The sequence below is a fragment of the Halyomorpha halys genome, unplaced genomic scaffold (assembly GCF_000696795.3).
Source record: "Halyomorpha halys isolate HHAL.00 unplaced genomic scaffold, Hhal_1.1 Scaffold197.1, whole genome shotgun sequence".
Taxonomy (NCBI): Eukaryota; Metazoa; Arthropoda; class Insecta; order Hemiptera; family Pentatomidae; genus Halyomorpha; species Halyomorpha halys.
The window spans coordinates 570,936-586,072 of NW_027114299.1; the positions used below are offsets into that span (position 1 = coordinate 570,936).

Here is a 15,137-nt window from a genome sequence, read left to right on the forward strand (position 1 = left end):
GTAATGAGTAATAATCCTCTTGGGCTCTTGCACTATTTAATTTACCGAGATTACACTGTATTGAGAATAAATATATATCGATGTATATTGTCATGTTTGACATTATTGTGACTTCCAAATCTTTAGATGTCAAATGATCCCACATTTCTAAAACCAAACATTACTAAGCAATTATAAATAACAATAGATTTAATGACAGAGAACGTATATAATAATTTCAATGCTCGTCTTTCACGGTTCTTGAACTTCAATTATTTGGTCACAGTCTGTAAACTAGAGCACTCTGCAGTTGGTGGACCAGTTTAATATGGAAACAGGTAAGTACAAATTAGAAATCCGAATAAAAACTCTAAACTCTCTTCTGGTAGTACAAGAGACCAGGAGGAGAAAAAAAGCAGTTATCTCACCCCAATTTCTGATTACTTTAATGAGAACTACGTATAATTACTAGTCAAAATTGATGAGTCTGCCAAGTATAGGTTGGGGGAATAAAAATGGCGGCTGTTTTAATACCAAAAAAAAAATTTCATTCGAAGCTCTATATTATTAATGGATTCGGATGGTTAAGGAGTTTGGAATAAAAAGACGCATATCTGTTTTGGGTCAAATCTGCAACGAATGGGATCTTAAGGTCTTTATGAATGAGTTTATTTGTGATGTAATAAGGAGAATCAAGGATTTTACGCAGGATTTTGGATTGTAACGGTTGGATGCGGGAAGAATTTGATGGTTTGGTGGAGCCCCAGAGCTCAATTCCATATGTCCAAATTGGTCTGATTATTGTAGTGTATACTAATTTTTTGTAGTGAATGGGAAGTTTAGAGCGTTTGTCAAGTAAGTGTTGTACCAATCGGAATCTACGAGCAGTTTCTTGTCGTTTCAGTCTTGTGTGTGGATTCCAAGTAAGTTTTAATACCAAAAAAAAAATTTCATTCGAAGCTCTATATCTTAAAAACTACCAACAACACTAGAAAATCTTAAACAACATTATTTAAAGAAGAGTAAATTTGCTGAAATATTACCCTTAATACAGTTATTTACGTTTAATATTTTTCGAGATATAGCCTTTTAAATGCAAAATTTCATTAAAATTGTACTGAAAACTTAGTAGTTAGTGAATTTATTGTGGAAAATTTATGTATCAGGAACTATGATACCTACAGAGCCCTTTTCCATAATAAAGTCCAAACTAATACTATTAGTCTTGTATATTTATCTTAATTCAATTACACACTTGTACAATAGTAACTTGAACTTTAGTATTTTTTAATTCCTGTAATATCACTAATAGTCATCCATATCATGAAAAAAAATAAGAATTAGTATTATTACCATACTAGTTTCTTGACTTGTACTGTGAACTAATACTATTAGTTTTCATTATGAAACAGGCCCCAGATGTCTATTAGCACCCATTTTTTTCACTAGTTCTTCATAAATCCAAAAAGCCTGTCCGAACAACTAGGAATCAACATTTTGTAAATTTATTTTGGAAAATATGATGAAAACTACTACTCCTTCGAAGGTTAACATCATAAACTACTAGATAATTTTTATTAATATATTTGTTTGACAGTGGTTTAGCTTATTTAAAAACAATTTTGATCCTTTTTCTCAACTTTATTCTTTTTAAACTTTCAAACAACGTTTCGACCACTTAGGTCATTTTCAAGGATACCTCTACTTTGTTTTCATTTTTTCCTTTAAAATTTTTAAAATTGCCGGAAAATTGCCTTTGTCCCATTTAATTTTTTCTGTATAATTCTTTCCTAAATTTAAAACTTTTATTAACAACCTTCCTTTCTATCATTTACTGTTGCTAACTCCAAACAGAGGTATCCTTGAAAGTGACCTAAGTGGTCGAAACGTTGGAAGTTTAAAAAGAATAAAGTTGAGAAAAAGGATCAAAATTGTTTTTAAATATCATAAGCTAATTTATAGCTCATTAAACTGGCTTTAATTTGATGGCATCTGTACGTCTTGCAAAATTTCACAAAAACATGTACTGAAAAATCACTAGTTAGTGAATTTATTTTGAAAAATTTATATCTGAAAACTATTGTATCAAAAACTACAAATGTCTATTAGTACTTAAATTAAAGCTAGTTTAACGTACCGTAGTTTATGATGTTTATCTTCGTAGGGGTAGTAGTTTTATAATATTTTCTAGAAAAATATCATTTATAGTGGTTTAGACAAAATTTCATGCAAAAAATTTATATTCATATGAGAATATCATAAAAATTACTATCCCTGCGAAGGTACGTGTCATAAACTACTTTATAGTAAGTTAAATTACCTTTATTTTGAGTGCAGGCAGAAACATGTACGTCTTATGGTTCATGAGATATATTCTTTTATAACTCAAGAATTCGAACAACTAGAAATTAATATTTTGTGAATTATCTTGTCAATTATCATAAAAACTACTACTCCTACGCAGATACACATTATAAAGTATTTAATAGTATATTTAACTAGCTTTAATTTGAGTGCTAATAGACTTTTGTACGCTGAATGGTTTTTGAGATATAGATTTCTCAAAATAAATTAACTGACTACAAATGTTGCTTTTTTAAAAGGCTATATCTCGAGAAATATTAGACGTAAATAGCTGTATTAGGGCTAATATTTCAGAAAATTTACTCTTCTTTAAATAATGTTGTTTAAGATTTTCTAGTGTTGTTGGTAGTTTTTAAGATATAGAGCTTTGAATGAAAATTTTTTTTAGGTATTGAAACAGTCGCCATTTCTTATTCCCCCTACCTATACTTGGCAGACTCCTCAGTTTTGACTAGTAATTATACATAGTAATATCTCAAAATAAATTCATTAACAACTGATTTTTCAGTACATTTTTTATGAAATATTTCTTTTTAAAATCTGTATCTCGTAGACTATTGAACATAAATAGCTCTAATAAAGCTCATATTTTAGTAAATTTACCTTAATTTAAATGATGTTCTAATAGGCTTTCTAGTGTTGTCGATAGTTATAAAAATACAGAGTACTGAATGAACAATTAATTTTTTTTAACGTTTTGAAACAGCTGTCATTTGTTATTCCCCTACCTATACTTGGCAGACTCATCAATGTTGTCTAGTAATTATACATAGTTTTATTTAAATATTGGAGCAGTTTGTCGGGGGGGGGGGGTGCGGTCAGCAAAGAACAACATAAATAAACAAAACCATATTTATTTATTTTATGCCGACTTTTCGAACTGAGTTTCAGGTCTTCATCAGGGCTATAGAACAAAAGAGATAACAACAACATTTAGAGTAACATACAATTGAAAAGGAATAGTATACAAACAAATTTAGAATTATACAAAATATTGAATTAAATCATAAATGACAAAAATCAGTTATCACTGATAATTGAATAGTACAAAATTTTATTAATGGATAATCGTGGAATTGTATGGTAGTAAATTGAAAACAGTGACAGATGAAATATAATATCATGTAGGTAAGAAGATATATATAATATAAGATATGGAAGTAGTGTCTCAAAAATTGAAAAATTAAATAAATAAATGCACTACTTGCATATCTGATATTATACATATCTTCTTACCTACATGATATTATATTTCATCTGTCACTGTTTTCAATTTACTACAATACAATTCCACAAATATCAATCAATTAAAATTTTGTACTATTCAATTATCAGTTATTAATTTTTTATCATTTATGATTTAATTAAATATTTTGTATAATTCTAAATTTTTTTGTATACTATTCCTTTTCAATTGTATATTATTCTAAATGTTGTTGTTATCTCTTTTGTTATATAGCCCTGATGAAGACCTGAAACTCAGGTCGAAACGTCGGCATAAAATAAATAAATATGGTTTTGTTTATTTATGTTGTTCTTTGCTGACCGCACCCCCCGACAAACTTCTCCAATCATTATTCTACGGTCAACTATCTACACCTCATTTTATTTAAGTAATTAAAAATTTGGGTGAAATAAACGGCCTTTATTTACCCCAGCTCTTGTACTATCATGAGATGAAGTAAAGAAGGATCAGAAAGTTTACGGAAGAGCAGAAAGCGGTCAAAAGAGAAACAAAAATAGTTTACAACTATCTATTTTCCGACGTTTCGCCCCAGCAGGGCTACATCAGGGCTGTTCAAAAATAAAGGTTGAATATATATAAGAAGACGGTCAGGGTTGCGGTGAAAAAACAAAAATATTTGTAAACTAACCCTGACCATCTTCTTATATATAAATTTTTATGGTCAACTATATATACATATATTTTTTTAATACAGTGTGTGTTTCTTTCATGGAGTTTGGAATCAGAGAAGGGTAAGCAACGGTGAATAAGGTTTCGGCCACGCTAATATTTTTATGGTTAGAATGCTGGTATTTTAAAAGCCTGTCTGAGTAAGTTGGTTTAGTGTAACATTAAGTGGATACACTGTTGTCTGGGTTTCTTATGATGAGGAGAGAGGGTTAGACCGGGTGAGGATATGATATATCTTGGTGTGAGGATAAGAAGAAGATTTGATGCCACTTCTTACCTGGTGTGTCTAAAGTACAGGGTGACCCTGTCACTTGATGAATTAAGTAAGATAGGAGGTGTATTTTGGGGCCTCAGGTACCTTGCAACGATTAACATATATTAAGGAGTGATCTTGGGTATTCTGAGGTATAGATCCCCTGCGTGAAGTCGAAACCTCACGCTGAAACAGAAGAGGAGACTGGCCACTATACTATATTGGCTCTGCTGAGGGTCACGAAGACATATAGAACGGTGTCACATGAGGCGGTGCAGATGCTGGCCGGAAAGATGCCCCTGGACTTCATTAGGGAGGATGTCCTTAAATATGAAATAAAGAAGCAGGGACTAGAAATGCTACTAGCTAAGAAGCTCCGAGAGAGGATCGGTGGGACTCCCAAATTACGGAAGAAAAGCCTGCAGGAGGACTCAATACAGGAGTGGAATGGATGGGGGGTAGCAAGCAAGAAGGGCGCTACTTTGAGAAAATTCTTCTCTAACACACTTTCTATATTGAAGGCTAAATAGGTCCTCCCAGACTAGTGGGTCTCACAGATTCTAATAGGACACGGAGGGTTTCGGGAAAAGCTGCATAGCTTTGGAAAGAACATCGACCCCTGGTGCCCCACGTGCGGAGTTCCTGAAACAGCAGAACACGTAATAGTAGATTGCTCCGCCATGGAAGGACACGGGGCCAGGGTGTCAAGAATGAGCGGGATTTTGGCCCTCGTCGAGTCGGACTTCCTCCGCTTGATGGAAGAAGAGAATTATCCCTTCTTCAGGGCGTTCATTTACAGGTGGAAGAAGGTGATGGGCCCAGATCATTTCACAATAGGAAGGGCTTGACCGCCCGACATCGGCGAGCCACCAGAAGAGGAACAAGTTGACCCAGACTGAGACCAGGAGGGCTGGACCAGCCTGGCAACTGCAAGAGGCACCCAGACGAATGCGCACCAGGAGGACCTACAGAACGGATGCAGTGGACACGTGCAACTCCATCAGTAACGTGCACAACCTAGTGCTGGGCTGCACCACAGTAAAAAATTGTTCACAATAATAATTAAATAATTAATTTATAAAAGAATTAAAAAAAAAATTGTTGATATTTGTCAGCATATTTATCAGGATTAACGAAAAGGAGGAGATCATCTACATATTTCTTTTAATAGGAATAATGTCAACCGGAAAGAGTGGAATAACGGAATTAAGCAAATCATTGAGGACTATGTTGGAAAGATCAGGAGACAGAGGATTTCCCATGGCCAGTCCTAAAATTTGGTTAAAGAACAAACCTTGGAAGGTAAGGTAACCAGATTTATAACAGAGTTGACGGGATTCAAGGAAGGAAAAACGGTTAAGGGAAGTGTGGGGTGCAATGGATGACCCATTGGCTTCTACGAAAAGGAGGGCTTTGTCTATGATAATATTAGCGAACAAACTCTCTACATTAAAAGAAACAAATATATAGTGGTCAGGGATAGTAAAAGATAATAAAGATCGCGGGGTGAAAGGAATTTGGAATATCAAAAGAATTATTGTGACCGAGGGTTTGTAAAGAGGGAAGTATGAATTTACTGAGTTTAACAGAAGGAGATTCAGGTTTATGAATTTTAGGAAGTCCATACCGTGGGGCAACAGAATTAAAGAAAATAAGATTTTTATAGTGTGTGGTAGCTGATCTGTTGAGAATGTAAGAGATCATTGAGGTGTTACTTAAATTTGGTCTTTAGTGAAGGAGTGGGGTCCCGGAATGTAGGTGCATGAAATAAAAGTAAACCCATTGTAGTCTGCACGATCCATTATGACAGTCTTGTTGCCTTTGTCTGCTCTAGTGATAATGATGTCGTAATGGGATTTTAAGGGTTTATTGTGAATATATTCTAAATCAGTGAGGAATTCTGGAATGATTTTTAATGAAGAGTTGAGGCTAGAAAAATTGGGACCTAAGGTAAGAATATTGCGAACGTTGGGTGGAATATCGGTTGATGAAACGTTGTGGGCCCATTGTTTTATCACTGTTTCTGAGAGTTTTTGAAATATCCGGGTTTAATCCAAAGCTATTGAGGTATGACGTGTAATATGGGCATTCTTGGAAAATATGGCTAATTGTCAACTTGTTGTTGCAATACTGGCAGTTCGGAGGCGTTTCTTTGGGATAAGATAGGAGTGGGTGAGCCTCGTGTGACCTATTCTTAGCCTGGTTAGAACAACCTCCTTTCCACGGCATTTACAGCTGGAGGTACCGCAGAGCTTGACGTCCTTTTTAATAATTTGTAGTTGGCTCTTTGGGCTTTCGTTTCGCAAAGATTTCCATCTACCATCGATTTCCTTTTCGAGAGATTTGCTCATTTCTGGTGGAGTTGAGAATTCTTTGAGTAAAGATAAGTTTTATTGAAATGTCTACACTTTACAGCAAAGCCAAACTACATTACCCGCTTTTATTATCACTGAGCTTTTAGAATGTCTAAAATGTAAAGTAGAAATTTAAGATCAGTAACAATGAACATATTATTCCACAAAAGATTGAAAAAAATAAAGAATAGTAGGTATGAGGAGTGTGTGTGTTAGCGCATTATCCAATATTCACAGAGTTGTATATTTCAACTCGACTTGTCCTGCTTACCCCTCGACAAAGAGGTAGGAAAAATAAAGATTATTACAATAGAAAGCTTAGTAAATAGATTTTAAATTTGTATTTATTTTCAGTCTGTAAGGAAGCTTTGTTTGGCTGGATCCTCTTGCTCAGCACCGGATGTTTTTTGGATTATCCAAGAGAAGTGTTTGGAATGTATGAGAGAACAAAAAAAGGTTACCCGATATCTGCCAAGTTTCGAAATTACAATCCAGATATCATGACCTGCAACTGCAGTTGGGGCTCAGTGGTGAGTTATCTTTGTTATTTGTATTTATTTTTTTATTTATTACTGCATTAACATAAAAATAAATCTAGTAAATTTGATGTAAGATCATAATATTGTGATACAGGCGCGTAGAGAAACTATCCATTGGTAGCACTCTAATACTATTTCTACATTAGGTCTCGAGGCCATGAATCCATGAATACATCGATATATATATTTATTCTCAATACAGTGTAATCTCGGTAAATTAAATAGTGCAAGAGCCCAAGAGGAGAAAAAAGGCAGTTATCTCACCCCAATTACTTTAATGAAAACTAGGTATAATTACTAGTCGAAACTGATGAGTCTGCCAAGTATAGATAGAGGGAATAGGGCGGTTGTTTCAAAATCTTAAAAAAACATTAATTCTTCATTCGGAGCACTATATCTTAAAACTACCAACAACACTAGAAAATCTAAAAGAACATTTTATAAAGAAGAGTAAATTTTCTGAAATATTAGCCCTAATAGAGCTAATTACCTCAAATAGTTCTCGAGATATAGCCTTTTAAAAGCAACATTTAATAAAAATGTACTGAAAAAACAGTAGTTAGTTAATTTATTTTGAGAAATCTATATCTCAGGAACTATGTGACGTACAGATGTCTATTAGCAATCAAATTAAAGTTAATTTAATCTACTATAAAGTAGTTTCTGACCTTTTCCATCGTAGGAATAGTAGTTTTCATGAGATTTGCTAAAATAAATTGATTTATAACTGTAACAACTGTTTATAAACTAATTTTATAAACAAAATTTATAAACTAACAACTGTTCCGACAATTGGTTTCATTTATGAAAAACTTTATTTCAGAAACCATTCGACGTACAGATGTCTGTTTGTACTGAAATTTAAATTTACTATAATATAGTTAATAATGTTTATCTTTGCAGGAGTAGTAGTTTTTATGATATTTGACAAAATAAACTCATAAAATGTTAATTTCTAGTTGTTTGTATAAAATGCTAGATTTTTGAAGAAATATATCTCTAGACCTATAAGATGCTCATATGTCTGCCAACACTCAAAATAAAGGAAATTTAACTTACTATAAAGTAGTTTATTCGTAGGGATAGTAGTTTTTATGATATTCACATATGAATATAAATTTGGCAAATAAACATCTGTTCGAACAACTGTAAATCAATTTATTTTAGCAAGTTTCATGAAAGTTACTACTCCTACAAAAATAAACGTCATAAACTACTTTATAGCTCATTAAACTAGCTTTAATTTGAGTGCTAATAGACATCTATATGTCACATTGTTCCTGAGATATAGATTTCTCAAAATAAATTAACTAACTACTGATATTTCAGTACGTTATATCTCGAGAACTATTGAACGTAAATAGCTCTATTGGAGCTTACATTTTAGAAAATTTACTCTAATTTAAATGATGCTCTCTTAGATTTTCTATTGTTGTTGGTAGTTGTAGATATAGAGCTCCGAATAAAAAAATAATTATAATTATACAGCCACCATTATTCCCCCTACCTATACTTGGCAGACTCATCAATTTTTACTATTAATTATACCTAGTTTTTAATTAAGTAATCAAAAGTCGGGGTGAAATAACTGCCTTTTTCTTCTCCTCTTGGGCTCCTGTATTATCAATTCCGTACGTTATTAAAGTCGTGCAGATCGGTTTTTCGTAATGGATAGGAAGTTTAGACCGTTTGTCTAGTAAGAGCTGTAATAGTCGGAATCGACGTGCTTTTATGAAGATTCCGTGTGTAATATTGTTCGTACAGACGTAAGTACTGTGAGCGATACCGCAGATCGAGCTTACAACGCGATTTGGTGGACAAGTGATTTGGTGGGATTTGGGACTGGAGAATTTAGGATATGATGAAAGGTTATTATTTACTGCGACTACACATGGGTCATCGGCATCGTTGGTGAGGATCGTGTTAGGAATAGTTGGGATAACAGCTGTGTAACATACATGGACCGAGGAACATCTGTGGACATTTACAATTTGAATAATGGTAAAATGATAATGAATATTTATATTTATTCCAGTGAAGAAAACAAGTACATTTTATTAAATACATTTTTTCTTTAACAAGTCACTTAATTGTTAATTTCCCAACATATTTCCTTATAATCCGCTCCTACCTCACTAATAGAACCTTTAAAGTAAATCATTACCTAGCCTACTCATATCGTTTCTCAGTCCGCCGGTGTTCCTCAAGGTAGTATCATAGGTCCCATTCTTTATACGATTTATACAGTTGACATCCCAACCCACCCCACAGTTCTAACAACATACGCTGATGACACATGTATACTTTCTGTAAACAACGACCCAACTAATGCATCATAAGCACTACAGGCACACATAACTTCTATTGAAGAATGGTGTAAAAACTGGAGAATCAAAATAAATCCTGACAAATCCCACCAGATCACCTTTACTCTCCGCCGTAAACCTCTGCCACCCTGTTCTACAGTATCCTTTCTAAATACACCACTAATGCCTGTTGAACAGATTCGATACTTAGGACTCCATCTTGACAAGAGACTTACTTGGAATCCACACACAAGACTGAAACGACAAGAAACTGCTCGTAGATTCCGATTGCTACAACACTTACTTGACAAACGCTCTAAACTTCCCATTCACTACAAAATATTAGTATAATCTACAATAATCAGACCAATTTGGACATATGGAATTGAGCTCTGGGGCTCCACCAAACCATCAAATTCTTCCCGCATCCAATCGTTACAATCCATAATCCTACGTAAAATCCTTGATGCTCCTTAACCATCCCTGATAATCCTCCGAGGCGTCTGAAAAGAAGATGGCCACGGAACCTTCTAATTTAAATTAATGTTTGAAGTACCACCAATACGTGGTTCCTTCCCAAGATTTTCAAGTGTATATGAAACATAATACATATTTACCTATTGTATTATTTTCTACAGTTGTAAATTACATTAAATAAATAATTTAAAGAAAAAAAAATGTTAATTTAATCAAACTTTATTTTATATTGGAAGAAGATAGTTGTAGGTAAATAGTCCAGATGGCGGTCGATAAAGGTGTCAAAATAGTAAAAACTATTTATTTTTTAAACGTTTCACCCCACTTTGCACAGCTTCGTCAGGGCTAAATGAAAAATAGATACAAACATTATAGAATTAGCAGAACACTGAAATAAAAAACATTTCAAAACAATTGTTATGTTTATAAAAAAAATAATAATAATATTAGGAAGTATACGTGTAGGTGGACTAGTTACTAATCCATACAACCAGGGCCCTGTTTCATAATAAAGTACAAACTAATACTATTAGTCTTGTAGGTTTGTCTTAATTCAATTACACTGACTTGTAGAATAGTAACTTGAACTTTGGTATTTTTTAATTCCAGAAATATCACTAATAGTAACCCCTATTATGAAAAAAATAAATATTAGTATTGTTACCACACTTCATTATGAAACAGGGCCCAGGCGTAATAAAGTTCTAAATAATAATAATATTCTTAATTTAATCTGGGATTGATCCATTTATAATTATATATAGGCGTCAGAATTAGGCTTTAGAGCCTTAGAGTGAAATACAAAATAAGAATGAAGTTACAAAACGTCATAAAACAAAATAAAATAATGAATTTGAAAAGATTAAAATGAACAACAATAATTAACAGAATATATAAAATAAGAATAGAACAAATAAAGTAAAACCGTATGTTATATCATAAAACATAAGATGACTAACACTTCCGATAATAAATAATAGGAAAAAAAATAATAACAATCAAATCTAATTAAACTAAAAATAATAAATTGGAAGGTACAATTTCTGCTAATATACATATTTACAAGAACAAACGAAATTCTGAAACATTAAGTACAGAAAATACATAAACTTTATTTAAAACATTGAATAGTTATTGTTCCGGAATCGCCACATCACTGGTAGTGAGCCAGTGGAGGCTGAGCAAGTGCGCTAAATGTGCGCAAACAATCAACTTAAGTGAATAATCAAACCATTTCCAGAACTCCGATTCTTCATTTTTATTTTACAATAAGTCTCTTGGCCACTGCCGTTTCAACCTTCGAGGTGGATTGTTGGGATGGGTGAAACTAGATAAGGATTGAACCAAAGGATTAGGATGGTTAGAAATGTTTGTATGGAATTTTGAGAATTTGGTTGGTATGAGGTCAAGGACAAAAGGTATATGAAGGTCATGGTGCTGTGTTCTGTTGGAAACGTAATAGGATGCATTAACTATGGTTCTAAGGATTTTGGATTAAAAGGATTGGATATGTTTGATGTTCGACAGTTTAGCTGTTCCCCAGAGTTCGAGTCCGTAGGTCCAGATAGGTCTGAGTATAGTCTTATAAATTAGTAGTTTGTTTTCTAGTGAGAGATGAGAGGTCCGGCTGAGCAGTCGGTATAGTTGGATGAATCATATGTTGAGTTCATTTCTTTTAAGCTGTATAATGTATAAACAATTAATTTACTTTTGTAGATTTATAAAACTGGAGGATCTACAAGCCGAGGAAATAATAAACGTCAGAAAGCTCGTTCTGACTACGGAGGTCGAGACGTCGAAGCTAAAGAGAACTACCCGATGCTGGCTGGCATCCACTCGCAACGAACTGAGTGTACGGTTTGCGGAGCCACCATACTTTCAGAGTACCACGCTCTCACGACTGCCTATTGCGTCCAACGAAATCTCGACCTGTTGCTGTCGGTCGGTGTGAAGAACAGGTGTAGGCGTAAGTAAGAAAATTACTTGTAATAATTAGGCCTTACTTAATGGTTGGCCGTAGAATAATATGCGATGAAGATGGTCAGGGGTGCGGTCAGCCAAAAAAAAAATAGAAATTAACGAAAACTTATTTATTTGTGTCAACGTTTCAAACTGAACTTCAGCCTTCACCAGGACTGCTCCGGCATATCTCCTGTATTGTCACTCATTCGCTTTAGACACAAAATCACTGAGGTCTGAAATTCAGGTCAAACCGACGGTCCAAATAAATAAGATTTGTGTTATTAGTGTTTTTGCTAACCCACTCCTGACCATCTTCTCATTACTTGCAATAGTAGGTTATCAGCCAAACAGTAAGTCAGTTCACAAATGGGTCGTTCTAGAATTATCAAGGATGGGATATTTTTTTCCTCGTCGTTCCAGCCCAGGGAAAACGATAGGAGAACCGCTTCATCAGGGAGCAAACGATAGGAAAACCGCTTTACCAAAGAGGAAAATGATAGGAGAACCGCTTCACCGGTAAGGCAAACGATAGGAAAACCGCTTTACCAAAGAGGAAAATGATAGGAGAATTGCTTTAGCGGGAAGGAAAACGGTAGGAGATCCGCTTTACCGGGAAGGAAAATGATAGGAGAATTGCTTTAGCGGGAAAGAAAACGGTAGGAGAATCGCTTTACCGGGAAGGAAAACAGTAGAAAAACCGCTTCACAAGGGAGAAAAACAATAAGAGAACTGCTTCACCAGGGAGAAATGCGATAGGAGAACCGCTTTACCGAGGAGGAAAATAATAGGAGAATTGCTTTAGCGGGAAGAAAAATGGTAGGAATCGCTTTACCGGGAGGGAAAACAGTAGAAGAACCGCTTTACCGGGAAGGATAACGATAGTAAAACCGCTTTACCTAGGAGGAAAATGATAGAAGAATCGTTTCACCAGGGAGGAAAACGATAGAACTGCTTTACAGAAGAGGAAAATGATATGAGAAACCACTTTACAGTGTGGGAGAAGATTGTTAGGAGAACCGCTTTACCGGGGGAGGAAAATGATAGGAGAACCGCTCCCCCGGGGAGGCAAAAGATAGCAAAACCACTTTACCTAGGAGGAAAATGATAGGAGAACCGCTTTACCAGGGAGAAAAACAACAGGAGAACCGCTTCACCGGGGAGGCAAACGATAGGAAAACCGCTTTACCGAGGAGGAAAATGATAGGAGAATTGCTTTAGCAGGAAGGAAAACGGTAGGAGAATCGCTTTACCGGGAAGGAAAACAGTAGAAGAACCGCTTTACTGGGAAGGATAACGATAGGAGATCCGCTTTACCGGGGATGAAAACGATAGGATAACCGCTTTACTAGGGAGGGAAATGATTGGAGAACTGCTTTACTGGGGAGGGAAATGATTGGAGAACTGCTTTACTGGGGAGAGAAATTATTGGAGAACTGGTTTACTGGAGAGGAAAACATCTTTTCTTTTTTTATGTTAATGGTTCTAGCCATTCTGGTTTATCCATAAAATTATGATCCAATTAGCTTGCATTGATATGTATAATATTGCAATCATTGTATAATAATACAATTGTTATGGTTTAGGATCGAATGACGGTGGAGAATATATTCCGCTATTGAAAACTACTTACATACATGAAGATTACAATTCTACTTCCCAGGAGAACGACCTTGCGGTAGTCCTGACTGCGAGGAAGATCATCTTCAGCAACAGTGTCGGACCTGCCTGTATCCACACAGAGCAAATCTGTGACGAAAAAGGCGCCATTCTTATTCTTGGTAAGTGTGCATGTCTCATATCTCATAATAAAAATTTATGGATAATATGAGCTTAGTGTCCACTGGATATTTTTTCACTTTAAATTGCTACCAATAAGCAGTTGGTGCCTCAGAGACTACATTGTACTCCCTTTATATCTGTTTATATGAAGATAAGATGGTTAGAGGTGCTATCTGAGAATAATACAAATAAATTTTTAAAAATGTATTTATTAGGTCCAACGTTTCGGCCAGAATTTCTAGCCCTCATCAGGGCTAAGAACAAAAACTAAGATATCACCCAATGAATAAAAGACTGCAAGTCAGTATTAAATAAATAAAAAATAGGTTTCGCTTTCCTGGGTGATCGTATATTTCAAAGCTTTAAAGTTAATAACATAGATTGTAGGAGTATAATCCGGCTGACTAAATTATTTTATAACCCAGTAAACTAGCTTTAATTTGAGTGCTAACATACAACTGTTCGTCAAATGGTTTTTGAGATATAGATTTTTCAAAATGAATTCACTAACTACTGATCTTTCAGTATGTTCTGTACAACATTTTTATGAAATATTGATTTTTAAAAAGTTATATCTCAAGAACTATTGAACTTAAGTAGCTCTATTAGGGCTTACAGTTAAGCAAATTTACTCTGCTTTAAATGATGTTCTCTTAGATTTTATATTGTTGTTGGTAGTGTTAGCCGATATTGTCGCGTTTACAAAAGTCGGAGACACGGCTCTTGTCTTGGATCCGACGGTAAGATTTGAAAGTAATGACCTCGAACAGGAAGGTGGAGTGGAAAGGGAAAAAAATAAAATATATGAAAAATGCGTACCTTTCCTTAAGGAAAAATTCGCGAGACCTTCGGAGAGAGAGAGAGTTAACCGTGAGAGGCCTCTGGTTTGGATCTCGCGGAACAATACCAGATAGAACAAGGAGCTTCTTAGAAGGTCTAGGTGTTAGCATTGGGGATATTGCAATCTTGGCGGAAAATATTATGTTGGACTCCCTGGGGATCATACACCATCACCTGCATGGGAATTAGCTCGCAGATTATTCTTTGTTTTATTTATTTATTTTAATATGTTTACCTCTCTATTTGTGTGTTTTAACGTATTTATTCATTCAATTATTTTATTTTATTGGTACTATTGTTTTGTTCTTTTAAAACTTATTTATCCATTCAAGTGTTTCCTGTAACCGGTTTTTTATTATATTTTCCTTT

General features: G+C 34.5%; 1 protein-coding gene across 1 annotated transcript in view; it reads left to right on the forward strand.

Annotated features, from left to right (window-relative positions):
- Positions 1-253: 253 nt before the first annotated feature.
- LOC106679359 (venom serine protease) overlaps positions 254-15,137 on the forward strand; it is a 23,958-nt gene continuing 9,074 nt past the window's right edge. Inside the window, exons 1-4 of the mRNA XM_067051500.1 lie at positions 254-317; positions 7,220-7,395; positions 11,904-12,153; positions 13,733-13,927. Of these exons, the coding sequence (XP_066907601.1) occupies positions 308-317; positions 7,220-7,395; positions 11,904-12,153; positions 13,733-13,927 (631 nt within the window). The 5' untranslated portion in view covers positions 254-307. The remainder of the gene's footprint in view (positions 318-7,219; positions 7,396-11,903; positions 12,154-13,732; positions 13,928-15,137) is intronic.